Consider the following 19,856-nt stretch of genomic DNA (forward strand, 5'->3'; position numbering starts at 1 on the left):
ATTCCTACTTGTTTCTGCTCCTTTAAGTTTATTGTACGTTGCTTTTATGCATCTTTGGATAAATTGTAACGATGAGGATTAACGATTAAACGGATTCCTGACCAGGATTCAAACCTGGGACATCTGGTCAGGAAGTGAGGAAACCGAAATGTGAATTTTTCTTTAAAAATATTCCTTACTCAAACGAATAACGAATTCAAAGGAATTCTTAACTACGTACTACTATTGCTTCCACCACCACCACTAATAACGCTGCTACTACTACTAATTATTATTATATAATTTGCTTAGGCGAAGGGAAAAATTGGTCCAAAAAGGGAAATTGTGCCCTCATATTGTGGCAACACTGCTCATTCAGAGAAAATGAAGTCACTCTTCCCACTCCATGCCCGTGCGCAGTAACAACAAGAACAGAGGAGTTCTGAGCGAGCGGTAAAGGAGTGCAGTCACGAAGTAGAAGCAGCGGATCTGGTTAAAAATTGAATGTGCCAAAGGTCGCACAACACGACAGTGTCACCATGGACTGCAACAGGCAACATTAAATCCCTGCGACTTCCACCTAATCCCTAAGATGATAAAAGCAATTCGTGGGATGCGCTTCCGAACAGTTCGAGATATTCTTCTGGCAGTATATCGCGGTCTTCACACTATCAACAGATTAGGCATTGCCATCAGCTTCCACATCGCTGGTGACACGTTGTACGAAACGCTGGGGACTACATCAAATACATGTAAAACGTAGAACCATGTATGTATCAGGAGCATATATTCTAGGCTAGCTCGTCTATCTGCGAAGCCTGAAATCTAGAGAAAAAAATACAGGAGAAAAATCGGTCAGAAATTGTAAATAATATTATTCCTATCAGTGAGATGATGATGGTGATTCTGGAGTTGGCAACCTGATTTCTTATAAGTTGGCAACCTGATTTCCTATGAGTTGGCAACCTGTTTTCCTATGAGTTGGCAACCTGTTTTCCTATGAGTTGGCATCCTGATTTCCTATAAGTTGGCAACCTGATTTCCTGAGTTGGCAACCTGATTTCCTATCAGTTGGCAACCTGATTTCCTACGAGTTGGCAACCTGATTTCCTATCAGTTGGCAACCTGATTTCCTACGAGTTGGCAACCTGATTTCCTATCAGTTGGCAACCTGATTTCCTACAAGTTGGCAACCTGATTTCCTACGAGTTGGCAACCTGATTTCCTACGAGTTGGCAACATGATTTCCTACGAGTTGGCAACCTGATTTCCTACGAATTGGCAACCTGATTTCCTAGGAGTTGGCAACCTGATTTCCTACGAATTGGCAACCTGATTTCCTACGAGTTAGCAACCTGATTTCCTACGAGTTGGCGACCTGATTTCCTACGAGTTGGCAACCTGATTTCCTACGAGTTGGCAACCTGATTTCCTATGAGTTGGCAATCTGATTTCCTACGAGTTGGCAACCTGATTTCCTATGAGTTGGCAACCAGATTTCCTACGAGTTGGCAACCTGACCACGGACCACGTGACATAGTGACACAGCCCAGTATACGCTACTGATATGTATGCTTTGTGGAAAATAAACAGTTGCCACTACTAAAAAATCAACCCTATGAAGCAATCAATGAAGGGCCACACAAAGCTTCAATCACCAAGTCATTGATGACACCAGAAAGGTAAAAGGGGGAGGCGAGAATATTTTCTGGGGAGGGAGAGTCACATTTAATAAGTCCCTATCGTACTACGTATACACAAATGCATATTCCTGTAAAAAGAGCATTCGTTTATTGTTTTCTTGGGAAGGGGCAATTAGGGGTAAGGATTTGTCCCCCAGAAGGAGCATCCATCCCCCTGGTCTCCTTTGGCACACATGAATTGGACACGGAACATAAACCCCACAGAGAATTATACAGGGTGTCCCACTCGCAGCTTTAACCTGGCAACGAACTGTGAACTGGACGTACCTTAGTCTGTGAGAAAGGCAGTCACATCACAATATGTGTCAGAAATGGCTATCATTGGCCTCCAACCGCGCTTTCCATAATTCACCAGCGTGCATCAGACTGGTGCACCAAAAATTCGGTGAAATACGGAAAGCTTCATGCTGCAGCAAATGGAAGCTAGGTTCGGAATGCGCGTGCATATTCACGTTTATTAGGAAAAAATCATTGATAGTGACTAAATCACAGAAGATATTTCATAAATATTATATATTTTCACTCAACGACATCTTATTTTGCATGTGCACTACGAAATTCAGTGGTATTCTTCTGTAAAAATGTCCAATATTGCCAATAGATGCTTTCCTGCATGTTGCAGCAGAAGACGGACGCATGTTTTGATGCATCGGTATACTTTATTTCACTTTGCGTGCAAGTGAAGGAGCAGTAGTATTAAAAATGTAGACAGTTTATACTTGCAACCAGTTTTTTCGCCTTCCGTGCAACAAAATCAGCGTGGCATTCCGTACTATTGCCTGCAGAACGCATATCATGAAACAGAACACGTTTCAGTGCAGACGACGCCATTTTGATTCACCAGCTGCACCAACTCTTGAGGCTGGTGTAAATTGATGACGTCATGGTTTAACCTGGTGAAAGTTATGGTGCGCACCGGTGAAATACGGAAAGCCGTAGCGTGTATGAGCGGTGCACCAGCGGGTCCATCGGTGGATTCTGGAAAGCGAGGCAAGACAGGCCTGAACACAACATCTTAGATTTTGTAAGGTGTGAACAAGCCATCGTTTGGCAGTAGTGCGACCAACCAGCATTCAGCACGTCGCTTGCTCAGCAACCTGACGTCACACCCCCTTTCGCTCTCGTTCTCAATCTGGTCTCCGTGGTGGAGTGGTTATCACAGCGCTACGACGTCAGAAGCCGGGTTGTTAAAGGTCCAGGAACCTAAAAATTCTAATGGGTTCCGCTGCAGGACCGGAAACTTTTTTCTCCCTCAATCTAAATTCGGTCCAAGTTGCGTATTGTTTCATTGAAAAAAGGTTCCTGGACCGAATTAAAATTGATCCTGGAATAAAGGTTCCTGGACCGTTTTTAAATTGATCGGGAAAAAAGGTTCCTGGACCGAATTAAAATTCATCCGGAAAAAAAGGTTCCTGGACAGAATTAAAATTCATTCGGAAAAAAGGTTCCTGGACCAAATTTAAATTGATTCGGAAAAGAGGTTCCTGGACCGAATTAAAATTCATTCGGAAAAAAAGGTTCCTGGACCGAATTTAAATTCATTCGAAAAAAAAGGTTCCTGGACCGAATTTAAATTCATTCGGAAAAAGGTTCCTGGACCGAATCTAAATTGATTCGGAAAAAAGGTTCCTGGACCGAATCTAAATTGATTCGGAAAAAAGGTTCCTGGACCGAATTTAAATTCATTCGGAAAAAAATGTTCCTGGACCGATTTTAAATTCATTCGGAAAAAAAGGTTCTTGGACCTAATTTAAATTCATTCGAAAAAAAAAGGTTCCTGGACCGTATTTAAATTCATTCAGAGAAAAGGTTCCTGGACCGTATTCAAATTGAACGGGAGAAAAGGTTCCTGGACCGAATTGAAATACTTTGCAGATAAAAAAGGTTCCTTACGGTCCGGAACCCATTTACGCTTGCTGATTTTCCCTCCTGGATAGGAACTGAATTCATTTATAATTCCTGGTCAGAAGTATCGGGTTCGAATCCCGGCCTGTTCTTTGTGAGTGTCCCTTCATCATATCATCAGTCATCCTGATCGCAATTAGCCAAAAGTGGCAAAAATACGAAGTAAAACAGTGAGTGAGACACACTGTATCGGATACAGGCGTCACAGCATCGCTATGATTTACAATCCAAGTCACGGGGTGAGCGTTATGAAAAGGTGCTTATAAACTTTCCAGCAATGCTAAAATGCCAAGGGGGTCCGTAAGGAAATTTCAACTTTAGTGAATCGATCAAGAAAGAAAACTAACATATTTGTTTCGCTAAACTTGAAGAGAAGATGCGATTTCCTGCAATCGTGCTCGAGGGCATTCCTCGCCGTGGATACAAGAGTCGGACAGAAGATTTGGGGCGAGATCCGGAAACAGGAGACACTCCATCTTCAATTGCATCCTGCCACTTCATGCTCCTTTCCTTAGGTTGAGCCCCGAGGTGTCTGCTATGCATCACGTGACTGATAAATCCATATCCGCTGCGAGCCTAGCACGAGGACTATATTGAATTTCTAGGTCGAAATATATCATGTTTCCTCTTAAATTTGTTCCGACAGTGACTTCGTCCTTTCTCTCTCTCTCTCTCTCTCTCTCTCTCTCTCTCTCTCTCTCCCCCTTCTCTCTCTATTTCTCTCTGTTTGTCTGCGTCTGCCTAGAAGCACCATGATCCGTCTATGAATAACACAGCTCCATTCCTCCCCTAACTGTTAATATTTTACAGCTTTCCCGAAGAATAGTCTACGTATTTATTGAAGAAGAGTCCTTAGTTATTAATGAACGCATTTATTGAAAAAGAGACCGCAGTTACTAATCTATACGCATTTCTCGAAGAATAGTCCACAGTTATTATTCTACGCATTTCTCGAAGAATAGTCCGCAGTTATTATTCTACGCATTTCTCGAAGCATAGTCCGCAGTTATTATTCTACGCATTTCTCGAAGAATAGTCCACAGCGACTATTCTACACATTTCCCAGAGAATAGTCCGCAGTTATTATTCTACGCATTTCTCGAAGAATTTTCCGAAGAATAGTCCACGCATTTTTCGAAGAATAGTTCGCAGTTACCATTCCATACACTTCCCGAATAATAGGCCAGAGTTATTATTCTATGCATTTCCCAAAGAATAGCCCACAGTTATTATTCTACGCATTTCCCGAAGAATAGTCCACAGCGACTATTCTACACATTTCCCAGAGAATAGTCCACAGTTGTTATTTATTCTACGACTTTCCAGAAGAATAGCCCACAGTTACTATACTATGCTTTTCCTGAAAAATAGTCTACAGTTATTATTCTAGTTTTCCAGAGATTAGTCCACAGTTATCAATCTACGGTTTTCTCCCGGGAAAATAGTTCACTGTTATTATTTTGCGGTTCTATTTTTGAAAAAAGAATTGTCCACATTCACTATCCTACAGTTTTTCGAGAGAAGTTAATAGTTATTATTTTGCAGAATTGTTCACAATTCACTATTCCACAGTTTTAAGAGACCCCTACAGTGCATGGCGTTGCCATTTGGCTACATCAAATTTACTGCATCGTAGTTATGTCAAATAATCGCTAGATGGGAGTTGTATGGCTTCATTTTATTCTCTGAAATATGAGTTTGCCGTTTGTAGAACTAGATGTAATGAATTGAACTTAAGGGCTCAATAATGTAGAATAATGTACTGTGACCGCGTTAGACTAGGTCATGGTCATTTTACGTATTATTTAGTAATTTTTATGTACAATAAAATGACATTTTTTTCTTTCGTATAAAATACACAAAATAATTTGAGTTTCAAGTTCACTTTATGTGACTGGATTACAATAATAACCTTGTTTCCAAATGACAATTATGCAGTCAGGGTCTTTTACAGTTCCAATATACTTGTTGCCAATTGGCAAACATGATACAAGAAGTAGCAACTGTAGCCACAGTAAGTAAAGCATTGTAGCACATTTGTACTGCTTCCTGTGAGCATCGGATGTGGTGTCATCGCGTGATTTGTAGTTGTGGGAGTTTCTTGTACATTGGAGTTTTATCTAGCGGTGTGTTAGGTGTGTTCCAGGACAATAGAGCAAAGTGTTGACAATACGAGGGGAGGCTGGTAAGTATTGAGCCTTGCCCAGAAAAAAAATTAGCTAGGAGGCTCAAATTTGCAGGGTGTACTGGTCAATTCTTCTATATCTAATGGTGCAAAAATCGACTTTCTATGATTTTAACTTCCCTTAGGTTTTCAGGTTCAAAGTGAAAATGGCAGCACCTACAGAAAAGCTCTCCAAGGGCGTCATAATGTTGCAAATCGTTGTCACTGTAGGTGTTTTATCAGATGGGGGAACAGATAATAGTCAGTTGGAGCCAGGTCAGGCGAATAGAGTGGATGGGGCAACACTTGAAAGCCTAAGGAGGTCTGTGTCGCCATTATTTCACCTGCAGTGTGTGGCGAGGCATTGTCATGCAACAGGATGACGTCTTTGGAGAGCTTTTCTTGAGGTGCTGCCTTTTTCATACTGGACATGAAAAACAAGTGAAGTTAAAATCATAGAAAGTCGATTTTTGCAGCATTACATATAGAATAATTGACGACTACACCCTCCAAATAGCTCAATTTTTTCTGGGTAAGGCTCAATACTTCTCAGCACTCCCTCGTATACGATATGTGGTTGACGACGGGAGTGTGAGGTCATTGGCACTATACTAGAAATCCCCAGTGGTAGCGAATTGGATCTTTATTTCGACGACAGTGACGTGGACACAACTTTTAATCCGAAATGTATAGGGTTGGGCATAAAAAAACTAGACTGCCTCATCTTGTCAGACATTCACAAACTATTATTTCATCTACATTTGCTCATTCCACTATTTTCCCCATCTGGTCACGTCACGTCACGTCACCCCTCCCCCGTATCTGCTCATGTTCTTGTTTCTAGAGCACATTAACTTAGGTTTTAGGAGAAAGTTATGTTTCAGACCAAGTGATATGAGGCTGGCCAGTTTATCGTGGACAACCCTGTATAATGTTGCAATTTAAAGTAACTCAATGCATGAAATTGTACATAAAATTAATATTTTTCACTATTTTTCGAATAAAACTTCATTTGTACATGTTTTATGTTGAAATTTGTATATTCTAAGAACAATAATCACAACTCAATGCACGATGTTGCCATTTGTCACATTTATGAAAATTGTTCATATAATTAACATTTTTCACTTTATTTTTTTAAACATTTTTTCATGTGTATATATTGACTAGAAAACAGAATATATTTTTTTTCATTTCATCAAAAAAATCATGACTTATAGGGTTAAGAATTATTATTTTTCGGTTTCCCCCTTGATGTCTTACATACATACCCCTTAATTGCTATTCTAGCGTGTTATTTTATGCAACGGATTTCGTTAACTATTTATATTCAATCTTCCTTCACGTTGAAGTGATTGTATTTTTACATTCCAAAGACGAAGAAAATATTGTTCGTCTTCTCTTCTTCTTAAAATGTATAACGCTAGTAGTTTGAGTGGATTCTTTTAGCATTTAATAGATCTGAAAAATCAGCGCCATCTGTTTCTCTTGATCTGGTGTTCATTTACAAGATCCTAAGTTTCACCCAAAGGTGTAGGGAACAAGACGCCTCGAATACTCCATATATCGAAGCGTATTACATGTACAGCGCTGCCACCTCTGGTGAAGCGCGAAAATACTTCCAAGCAGAACCCGGAACGCTGTTTGTGATTGGCTCTAATCTTCAAACGTGATTGGTTGACGCCTTGTTCTTTAGACGCAAGGGAGATTCTGCTCACGATCGCAGCTACTGCGAAAGACCAGCTGCGCAACAGGCAAGATTGACAACTTATGTTTTTCATGTTTTTTTGCTTAAAACCTGTTTCAAAACAGTTCGAAGCAGATGTCTTGCAATAACAAAACTTCCGCGTGGAGACGAGTTCATTCATGCATTCTTCCCAAATGTTTTTAGCAGTGTATTACAACGATGAAAGAAAAAGGCCTTAGATAGAGACATCTGTTGGGCTGCTGCTAAACTACTAGAAAATTACATACGTTTCGCGAAGCTGGTTCAGGCGGCTTGTTTTCCACCGTCTTTGGTCTTATATTCTTACCGTACCAGTACAATCAAATTAGGCAATTTGGAGGTAAACCTGGACATTCAAAAATATGAAACGAAAGTTGCTAGAATATGTAGTACTACTTGAAGTGTACTTGCCACAAAAAGTCCCAAAGAATCCTGTAGCGGGTTGCGGAGATATGATGTCATCAATATGGCCGCCGTCAGAATTTGTAGTGTAATCTTTAAACGCGTGTAACTTTTTATAGAATAGTGATAGAACCTTCGTTTTTGGACCAAATTAAAGATAATTAAATGAAGAATTTATAAAATAAAGTATATTGTCTCTATTCGACATGTTGTCTGAAATATATTAACAAAAAGAGGAGAAAATTAGATTTTTCATTGCCAGTTTTAACGTTAAATTAAAGTTTAACCTAGAAACGTAGACAAGCAGTGGCGTAGCTTCCGGGAGGGGCCCAGAATGCCTTTACAGAAAAGAAAGAACTCCATTTGCAGGAAAATGTGATAAAATATAGGACTACTAAAAACAGAATACGTAACCAGTGGTTATGAAAATCCTGCGAAGTAAATATACAAAACAGAGCAACGAAACAGGGTGAGGGAGTACTCAGATGAAATTGAAATGTTGAGAAAAGAAGCTTAGAGTGTCCAATACCGCGTGCAAGGAAACTGAGGGTTGATTTATATATCCTAGAACATTGAGTGGGTGTGGAGGGAAGGTGGAACACATTTTTTTAGTGCTGACAACTATGGTAGCCACAACAGGCTTTATCTCGGAAGGCAAGTCGTCTTTTTTGTTCCTCGCGCATTTTCCTTGTTCTGGAAAGCCTCTGCTGTCGACAGATACGGAGAGAAGGGAGAATATATGGCCTAAGTGTTGCATCTGGGAAGTTTAATGCAAAGTTGTGGGGTAAAAGACTGAACGAACTTGTACTGATTTATAGATGGTGGTTTCAGGATGATGAGGTTAGTAATACACATGGGTATATAGTAACTACATAGAGAAATATTGTGCATGTTAAAGTTTCATTACGTTACCAGAAATGTATGTGTATGTATAACTTCTGCTTTCTTACACACGGGTGTCCACACCTTACCAACCCCCTTGGAATAGGAATAATTTCCTACTACTTCTCCCTATACCTCCATTTTAATTGTAAATATTTTGTTTATTGCTGTTTCTTGTATCTTCTCTCTAACTTCTGATCTTCTTTCTCTCAGTATTAGAACCTCTTCGTTCCTGCTTACTTCCTCTCTTCTTGATCATTGATTTGTTCTACGTTTTCTCTTCCATTTTATGTTTCTTCTTTATTGATTCTCTGTATCGATCGTCTGCTGCTCCTCTTCCTTCTTTCTCCGCCTCTCTCTTTGTTTCTCTCTCTCTCTTTCCCTCTAGCGCTTCTTCATTCCTTTCCTACTCCTTCTCTAGCTTTCCTATTTCTTTCTCTTTGCCTTCGTGCGTGTTCTTCTCTCTTTATTTTTTCTCTCTCCCCCTCTGTCTCGGTCTTCCTCTTTCTTTATCTCATCTTCAACCATTATTTCCATCTCACATTTTCTATCTTCCTAAAGTCTTCTTTCGTCTGTTTGTGAGACTCCGTGTGTGTGTGTGTGTGTGTGTGAGAGAGAGAGAGAGAGAGAAAGATAGAGAGAGATACTGACTGATGAGTAGATAGAACTGAAGTGCGATTAAGAAAACAGACACGTACGAGGCCAGCATTTGAACATGAAACCTTCAGAACGGAGATCAACTCTGATATTGAGACGGTCGAAATCCATGTGATGCAGTGATGTGCGTCTACGCGTAAACAACGATAGTCTACATTCTACACGTAGACTATTTTATACACGTAGATTACGTAATCTATGTAAACAACATGGCGAAAGGTGATAATTTAACAAAGAGCGCCGTGGAATTAAAAGAAAATCATACTCCGTATCAGTTGCTGATGTGTGAGGAGAACTTTTCATACTCTTTCTTCCAAATTAGAACAATTTCTCACCCAGGAAGAAACCTAACATAGGAAAGATTCTAGTGTTTCATGGGGAAAAGACCACTCTTGCCTCACGACTGCCATCTGTTGTTGTTTTTTGCATACTATTTATCTTCTTTCATAGTTGATAATAGAAGAGAAGAGAAATGTTGTTGTAAATAGGGTTCTTTTCATTTCGTTAGGAACCAATATAGTTGAAAATGTCACTTTCCTTTGATGAAACCCTTGAAAATTAATTTTAATGCACTTTAGATTGTTTACGTAGTGTATGTAAACTACAACTCAATGTAATCTACCCGTAGATTACGTGTAGACAACGCATGTAGACGTAAACTTATAGTCTACGGCACATCACTGATGTGATGTCATGATTGCGTATCGTCGTCAAGGTGAAACGTTTCAGGGCACGTAGATAAAATGATATGTCAAATAGAAACCGTTGAAAGACAGAAATAGGAAGAGATATACAAATAAGTTAGAGATAGAGAGAGACAGGGAATTCGAGGGGGAGAGAGAGAAAGAGAAAGAGATGAAAGAAGATCGACATAGAGAGGAAAGAAGAACATTAGACAAAAATGATAGAGAAACATACAAAATTGAGTAAATAGGAATAGTGGGAGGAAGCAAGAAAAACAAAGATATGCTAAGACGAAATCTAGAAAATACACATGAGTGGGAGAAGGGGATAATAACTAGACCATTCTTCCTTATTCCATGAGGGGCAAGTGCCCCCTCCATCCTCGATCCTTACCGGCTGCGTTTCTGCAAATTATCCACCGTCACGTTCAGTTGCTTTTAAACAATTCAAGTTACAAGAATTGAAAGAGAAGTGCTAACAAATTGTACCGATATATTTCAAAATGGTCTCGGTTTTGGAGGGTTAGGAGCGGGGTTAACTTTAACCGCATTAGAAGCAGTAGTTTAATAACTCTGGCTAACTAACTATTACTTAACGAATCCAGATTTTCTTATAAATTGTTGCTAACATATCACACTGCACCGCACCAACTTGTCAACGAAAGGATGTCCTGTGGGACAACCCGCTATGCATAAAGCTTGGACCAGATAATAAATTATTCAGAAACTGTATGAATATTACTTATGATTTCCGTACAAAGTAGAATTCCACAAGAAAACATCACCTTTGAGGAAAGTTGCCATACGCGGTTGTTAGATGGCACTGCCGTCGCTGCTAACTAAAAAAATCTCTATTATCCCCTTGGGACATCACCGTGCGGTTGAAATTTCTGCCTGCAGATGCGAATATTTCATTCCAGACGGGAGACGTAATGCGGGCCCTGAGGGAGGCTGTTTCTCGCAGTGGTTACACACGGCCCTGCACATCTCGGTTCCGCTAAATCATGCATTTCACTGAAATTCCTCTGGAGTTTATATGTGATGGGGAAACGAAGGGTTTACAAACTAATGGAATGCTAAATACGGTTTTCAATGTCCCATGGGTTAGGGAGAGGGTGGGTTAAGTTGGAGGTCCTGTTGTAAAAGGTTTGGGCTGTTCGGGAAAGGAAAAAATCTCGCGTTCATTTCCCATCGCATTCGTCATTTCCGGTTTATAACTTCGTGGGTTTTCAGTTCATTCTGAGTCTCTAGTGCTCGTTTTTGTTTGGAGTCCACTTGATGCACGAGAAGGCTAAACGGGGCTGGACCTACAGTTTAAAATGGGATCCGAATCACTATGTGGATGTGCCTCCACTGGGTAACGAACCCGGGACTACTGGATTACTAGGAAATGACGGGGCGGACCTTGAGTCTCTTACATAGTTAATCCTGTAGAGTCCGTTCTTCAGTTTTCAAGCTACTTTTTTGTATGCTCTTGTCTTCATAACAAAATTATTTATTTTGCCATTAATCCTTTGCTTTACCGGCGTTGAGTATCGTTGAAATATTAAATAGTTTGGTTGGCATGCTTGCCTACGTCATTAATCAGTTTTGCAATTAATCCAAATTACGTAATTAAAATCGGCGAAATAGCTGTCGGACTATTCAATTTTTTTACACATAAATTTCATTAATTGAAATTCTTATTTAAAACATCTTATACTATATAATTTGATTTTCTTCACTCGTATACTATGCAGTCAATCAAGATCTTCCTTCATGGGTGTACCAATACGACATTGACACATAGCATCAGAGTTCATAATGGAACTCAGCCATTATTACACGACCAAAAGAGTTCCGTCAGTCCAAATAAAAAGTCAATACGTTGTTACTAACCTTTTCTTCAAATCAGAGAGATTATTCATTATGAATTTGTACCAACTGGACAAACAGTTAACCAAGTTTACAAATTGGAAGTGATGAAAGGCTGCGTGAAAAAGTTAGATGAACCCGACCTGAACTTTTCGCCAACTCGTGGCTCTTGCAGCATGACAATGTACCAGCTCACACGGCACTGTCTGTGAGGTAAGGTTTTAGTCAGTAAACACCTTTTCCGACCTGACCCAATGACTTTTTTCTTTACCCGAACTTGAAGGAAACATTGAATGGAAGAGATTTGGATGACATTCAGGACATCCGAATGGGGTAATATGACGATAGCTCGGATGACCATTACAGAAAAGGTGTTCCAAAATTGAAGGGTGAACTAGGCGCTAACGTTGGTTCATAGCTTTCCAAGGGGGAGTACTTTGAAAGTGAACGTAGTGATATTCAGCAATTGAGCATGTAGCACATTTTCCAGGACCAGTTCGCGAACTTAATTGTCAGACCTCATATGCACAGGAAAATATCCTCAGTGCACATGCACAGGAAATGGAAATCAGTTTCATTCTACAAAGCTCCAGAACTCGGTGGAGGGAAATTTGAGTTACTAATATTACTAAGAGCATCTTGCTTGTTCCTCTGTGAGCGTAATAGATCGTTCCTTATTTAATAATGTTTCGTTATTCACGAATTAACGGCAATTATACTTGCTGGGAAGTTCCATTGTCGTCGTCTCGGGTGATGGTTTGAGGAGAGGTGTCATCGACGTTACCGGATGGTAATAAGTAGGGGGTTGGTGTTGACAAGAAGATGAAGGTGCTTGGAGGGAAATTCTGGAGGCAAACGAGGTTAAAATTGCAAGAAACGAGCGTGGGTTGTCGCCTAGCCCAATTAATTATGATAAGCTTCAAGTGACAGGTGTCTTGGGGAAGAAGTTTCAGTCCGGGCAAAACCTTAGATCTTCGTCTCTTCAACAAGGTGAGCGCTGGATTGTCTTTTGTGTCGCGTAATATAAATACAGTGTTGCAATATGCAAGGCAAACCCATCAGCGGAGGGAAATTTAATGGGAATTTTCGCGAAAGGGAAATTTTGCAGAGTATTTATAACGTGGGAGGGAAATTTGTAGATTTCTAGGGAGGGAATTTTTCCCAAGGGTTCTGTTCAAGTCTGTTATTTCCTGGTTTCAATGATTAATCCATCACGAATCACCATAACTAATTAATAATAATAACATAGCAAATTATTGGGTGGGTAAGGATTCCACGGAACCATATAAGTTGGCGCTGCTCATTCAAAAGATAAAACATTAAAATACAGACCAAGGCAAAAATTTATAGTATAAACAATATAAACACTAAAAAGAAGATGATGTTTTGTATCTTTCATCAATTTATTGTGAAGCTTCGTCTGAAGGTGGAAACGTTACGATTTTAGTGTTTATATTTTTTATACTATATATTTTGCCCGGGTCAGAATTTTAATGTTTTATGAACATGGAGTCAAGGCTTAACTGTGTTATCATTCAAAAGGTTTACATTCGTTTCGTCGAGAAACAATTGTTTATATTCGAACACTGTTACGTGATTTCACGCAACCGTCTGCCATACAGACTTGCACTCCTGTTATAATACAGTACTGAAAATAGGGTTATGATGTAAGAAGTTATTTAAACCCTAGAAACTTCATTTTGGCACCTTCTTTCATGAAATAAGTAAGTTAAAGAACTTGACATGTTGTTTTATGTTGCTATTATCACAATATTACAGGGTTGTTAAAGGTCCAGGAATTTTAAATAAATTTAATTCCGGTCCAGAAGAGAAATTCAGCAAGCGTAAATGGATTCTGGACCGTAAGGAACAGTTTTATCTGTGAAGTATTTCAATTCGGTCCAAGAACCTTTTATCTGGATGAATTTAAATACGGTCCAGGAACCTTTTTTCCCCTAATGAATTTAAATTCGGTCCAGGATCCATTTTACCGGAGTAGATAGAAAATGTGCATTTGACCACAACTCTGATTTCTTGACTAAACGACCACAAAAAGTTGAAAAACTCACTTTCTCTCCCCGTTTCGCGCCTCATTTATTACGCTGACGACGTTTCACGGGTGCAAAAAGGCAGTGATGAGTGAAAGAGGAGCTCTCCTCTTCTCCTCCTCTCCTCTTCTCATCTTCTCATTTTCTCATTTTCTCATTTTCTCATTTTCTCATCTTCTCATTTTCTCATCTTCTCATCTTCTTATTTTCTCATCTTCTCATCTTTTTATTTTCTCATTTTCTCATCTTCTCATCTTCTCATCTTTTAAGGACCAAATGTTTGTAGATCGTGATCTTCGTAAACCTCTCTTCTTATCCTCTTATTTTCTCATCCTCTCATTCTCTCATTTTCTTATTCTCTCTAGCTTTAGAACATTGTCGTCAACATTAGAGATGAAGTTGGAGTGCTGGAATCAAGGGGGCCAAATGTTTATATATAGTGATCTTCGTAAACTTTTCTCTCGGGGGGGGGGGGGAAAGATGTGGCATATACACACGCGCGCGCTCTCATCTTCTCATTTTCTTATTCTCTTATTCTCTTATTTTTGAAAGATGAGTGTATTTTATCGTAATTTTCCAAGTCCGGGACCAAATGTTTATATATTGCGACCTACGTAAACCTCTCTCTCGGGGAGGGAACGATGTGCCACACACATACGTGCGCGCTTATGTATTGTAACACAAACAAACAAACAAATAATAATTGTTGTTTTTTAGGATGCCTGGCCCCTATAACCTCGCCGGGGGGGGGGGGGTGCATGGTGGCGACGAAATCATCACGAGTTTAGATTTGTACTGCGAATATTGTCAAAATTCAATCAACGTTGTTCGTTCTCAATGCTAGAATCTTACATAGATTATTCTCTAAAACGAAAATCAATAATCCTATGCCAAGCCCCCAAGGCATTCAGGCAATTTCTAATGTTCGCGTGGATAGCGACGCTCGGTAGAATTTTTCCTGTCCCACTGTGGAGCAATTGTGTTTCGTCGCCCAATGTAACATTTTCATCACGGACCAAACTATCCACAGCAACCCCTCCCCGAACCCATTCATCTTGCATCCTCTTTCGCCCGAAGAGATTTTATTTTTTTTCAGCTTTCCCACGGTTCTGAATGAAGAATCCATCACATCCCCGATAACAATAGAATCAGAGGGGAATATGACGGAAGCAAACACAGCAGCAACTTTCGCTTTTTGAGTTTTATACTGGGAATCGTTTGTTTCACACACCACACCCTGACGGGGCGTGGAATAGAGGCCGAGGGGAAATGATCGACAATACATACATGGGTGGAACTATCAACGTCCCGTTTATTGTTATTTGTCCCCACAGGATATTGTGCGCATCACAAAATCTTTTGTTGAAAAAAAATATAACATAAATAAATCAATCAACAAGGGTTTTATTTGCTAGGACATTGACTATAGCGCTCATTGTGTTTTCACCAAAGAGAGTTGCGTGGAGTAGGAAGGAGAGAAGGAGAAAAAAGGAGAGGAGTTCCTATATAACCTACCAGTTTTTTTGTACGTCATTATCATAGTGAACGTCAATCGTGGCAGTTCAGTATTCTTAATTGTTTATCTGGTAGTATATATATATATCATCGTGGAAGTTTTAGTGAGCTACAAGTTTTATTTTGAAGTTTCTCTATCTCTCTTGAAAGGTGAACGTCAATCGTGGCAGTTCAGTATTCTTAATTGTTTATCTGGCAGTATACATATATATCATCGTGGAAGTTTTAGTGAGCTACAAGTTTTTATTTTGAAGTCTCTCTCCACCTCTCTTGAAAGGTAAGTTTTTATTTTCATGATATATTAATATTTTTGTTTTGCGTCTGACACACACATATTCAGAGGAGTCATAAAAATTGACACACACTTACATGTCGTATATATTTTTAACCCCCTACAACAGTGCACACACACATACATACATACATACTGTTTGCGTCTAATATATATGTGGAAGGAAAAAATATCTAGCATTTTTCAACTTTTTTTCCTTCTGTTTCAGTGCGCTTTCCACTACCATTACCACAACCCCCCAAAAAATGTCTCTGTATATATATAAATAACAGAGAGAAAAAATGGAATCGCAACCAGGTCCCTCCGGTCTTTGCGTTAAAGTGGCATGTCGCAACTGCGGAATATTAATTTCTAAACGTAATATTGCCAGGCATTTGAAAAAATGTCGTCGACCGGATCATGATGTTGTAGTCTCGCCGGCAAAGAAATCTCGCACTGATGGGCATGAATGCGGTGCTTTGAATAAAAGTGCACGCATCATGACCTATAAATCTGGAAGCAATGAAAAGTATGACTCGAGCATCTTCCTCGACAACGTGAAATCTCTGGTAGTCGATAAATTACGTGATTGCCTCGTCAATGTTGCAATTAAAATTCATCTCGTCTTGACCTTGCTGTATGAGAAAGTTGTCTCGTCCGAGTCAAGTACTTTTAGCTTTTACGTAGGGTGTGAAAGCTTACACGATGACAATAACGAGAATCTTGACGAGATAGTGACACGGCTATTTGAGCACTTGACACAAAAACAAGAAGAGTTTGAAGGTAGAGGAAGTGGGTGGAGTCTTTGCGGTCACAACCACGTGTTAGAGCTTCGAGTGTGCAACTTCAACCCCTTACGCAGCGCTCAAAAAAACAAACAAACAAAAAAAAAGCAAAATGCAGTGTTAAACATACAAAGTAATGATCAGAAGAGTTTCCTATGGTCTGTCATCGCCGCATTACACCCAGCTAATAATGTTAACCCACAACGCCTGTCCAATTACAGAGGATACGAGGGGGGGATACGAGAATATGATGAGAGGAATTTCCTATCCCATGCCCCTGAATAAAATCAATCAATTTTTAAAAAACTATAGAGAGGAAAAAGGAGAAGATCTCGATATTTCTGTGTTTGGGGTTGACGATTGCGACAACATTCGTGTGTTAAGACCTGCGAGAAGCCAGAATAATGTAATTCGACTCTTGCTCGTAGATGGCCGTTACAGTTTGATACGGAATTTCTCACGATTAGTAGGAAGACAGATGAGCAAGAATCACGATAAGATCGACATTTGCGATCGGTGTTTGAGAATTTTTCGCGTGGGAAAGAAGACGAAAGAACAGCACAAGTGTTTTGGCTCCATGAATGCAGAACCCGAAGATGTCATGCCGGAACCCGGAACCAAGATGAAATTTCAGAAACACCAGGCTCTTCTCCACCATCCCGCTATCCTTTACGCCGACTTTGAAAGCTTCCAAGTTCCCATGACGTCTTGCGACCCTGATCCCTCTACCTCAAGCACGATCCAAATGTTTCATCACGAGCCTTGCAGTTTCTCCATCTACGGAGAAAAATTGAATGATGTCATCTTGTATTGCGGACCCGATGCGGCAAAACATTTTGTTAAGAAGATAGCGGAATGCGCGAGAGAACTTGCACCCAGCCTGAAAGGCTCTTATGTTTCTCCACCTGCCCTCACAACAGAACAACAACAGAGACATGACACGGCGACAAGATGCGCGGAGTGTGACCAGGCTTTCACCCCCGAAAATCACAAGGTCGTGCACCATGACCACCAGAATGGATTATTCCTGAACACAATCTGTAATTTGTGCAATCTCAAGATTAAGGAGTCGCATTTTGTTGCCGTGTTTCTGCACTACACGGAGAAGTACGATACGCATCTGTTCGTCAAAGAGCTCTACAACATAACTTCTCGAATCAGCATCATTCCGAGAACGAGCGAGAAGTACATCGCGATGAGAGTGTGGATCCCTCTCGAAGAAGGAGGAAGTGTGGAAGTTAGAATCCTGGATTCGTACAATTTCCTGTCCTCCAGCCTCGCCACTCTTGCAGCTCAACTCGGCGACGAAGATCTTGTGGCCACCAAGCAAAAGTGTTCTTCGGGAGGAGATGAAAATTTGAATCTGTTGCGTCGCAAGGGTGTCTACCCCTACGAGTACGTCAACGATTTTGACAAATTTGACGAGACGGAACTTCCACCCCGGGAGGCATTTTATTCTCATCTCACGGAGGACGTCTGTTCCGAAGAGGACTACGAACACGCTCGTAGTGTGTGGACGGCCTTCAATTGCCAAACTTTTCGTGATTATCACGACCTGTATTTGAAATTGGACGTGACTCTCCTCATGGACATTTTCGAGTTGTTTCGCAAGAGATGCATCTCGATCTACAAGTTGGATCCTGCGTATTTCTTCACGACGCCGGGATTGACTTGGGAATCGATGCTGAAATACACCAACGTGGAACTGGGGCTCATCGCAGAGAAGGAACAGTATGCCTTCATGGAGAGTGCGATACGCGGTGGCATCGTCCAATGTCCCCGAAAGCATGCTCAGGCAAATAATCCTGGTACGCCAGGTTACGATGCATCGAAGTCCAACACTTACATCGTCTACTGGGATGTCAACAACCTGTATGGCCACTCCATGTCCCAGTGTCTTCCCATCGGCGACTACGCGTGGATGACCGAAGAGGAACTCTCCTCCGAGGATTTTCTTCTCAACTGGAGCGAAGATAGCGAATGGGGCTGTTTCTTGGAAGTGGATCTCGATTATCCCGAAACGCTGCACAAGAAACATCACGGATTGGCCCTGGCCCCCACCAAAGAGAAGCCACCTGGAGGATCATCGGAGCCAAAACTCATACTAAGCATGGAGAACAAGACGAATTACGTTCTGCACTACCGACTCCTCCAATTTTACGTGCGTCACGGCTTGCAGCTGAAGAAAATACACAGAGGATTGAAATTTAGGCAGAGTAGGTGGCTGGAACCCTACATAGCCGAGAACACACGATGCAGAGCGCAATCGACATCGCCTGCAGACAAGGATCTGTACAAACTGTTCAATAACGCCATCTACGGCAAGACGATGGAGAACGTGCGTAATTACATCGACGCAACGTTGGTCACGGACGAAAAGAAATTCGAAAAGATTGTCGCGTCACCCTACTTCAAAAACTTCACTATTTTCGACGAGAATCTAGTATTCGTCGAGAAGAACAAGAAGCAAGTGATGCTCAACAAGCCGATTGCCATAGGTGCCACCGTCCTTGAACTATCAAAATTGCACATGTACCAATCGTACTACGACCAGTTTCAACCTTTTTATGGAGATAACATCCAAATATGTTACATTGACACGGATAGCTTCATTTTTCTAATCCAAACACCAAGCCTCGAACATGATCTGACTAAGATGAAGCATCTGTTTGATTTCAGTAACTTACCATCAGGCCATCACCTGCATTCGACGGAAAACAAAATGACCATAGGAAAGTTCAAAGACGAAGCGGCTGGTAATTACATCAGCGAATTTGCGGGGCTTCGTGCCAAAATGTACTGCGTCAAGATTGCAGATAAGAAAGAGATCAAGAAAGCGAAAGGGGTAGGAAAAATAAGTACCAGCAAATTCAACATGCAAGACTACAAAGAATGCCTGTTTCAAGGTGAAAGAAAACTCAGCACAGATCATCGCATTGCGAATAAATTACACGAGCTGTACACGACGCGCGTAACCAAGGTCGCATTGGATGCAAAAGACAACAAGTTACGTGTTCTCGATTGTCAAATCCACACGAGAGAGTGGGGCCACTGCAATGGAAGCGATAAATGTGACGTGTGTTAACTGTAATCGCATAGCCATGAAGTTCGCTGTGTCTTTTGCCATTCTTCAAAAACAGACGGAGGAAAAGAGGGGCCCTCAGGCGATGAAAAGTTGAAACTTGTTATTATGTCGTTAAGGCTCGCTCTAAACACGAGGCTCATTAAAATTCAACTCTCCTACTTTTTTCTTCTTCCTCGTAATATAATGACATAATTACA

General features: G+C 40.7%; 1 protein-coding gene across 1 annotated transcript in view; it reads left to right on the plus strand.

Annotated features, from left to right (window-relative positions):
• Positions 1–5,918: 5,918 nt before the first annotated feature.
• Positions 5,919–19,856, plus strand: part of LOC145979363 (uncharacterized) — a 118,005-nt gene continuing 104,067 nt past the window's right edge. The window contains exon 1 of the mRNA XM_083112227.1: positions 5,919–6,027. Coding sequence (XP_082968353.1) covers positions 5,919–6,027 — 109 coding nt within the window. The remainder of the gene's footprint in view (positions 6,028–19,856) is intronic.

This window comes from Lepisma saccharinum, chromosome 26 (assembly GCF_977018435.1).
Source record: "Lepisma saccharinum chromosome 26, izLepSacc3.1, whole genome shotgun sequence".
NCBI lineage: Eukaryota > Metazoa > Arthropoda > Insecta > Zygentoma > Lepismatidae > Lepisma > Lepisma saccharinum.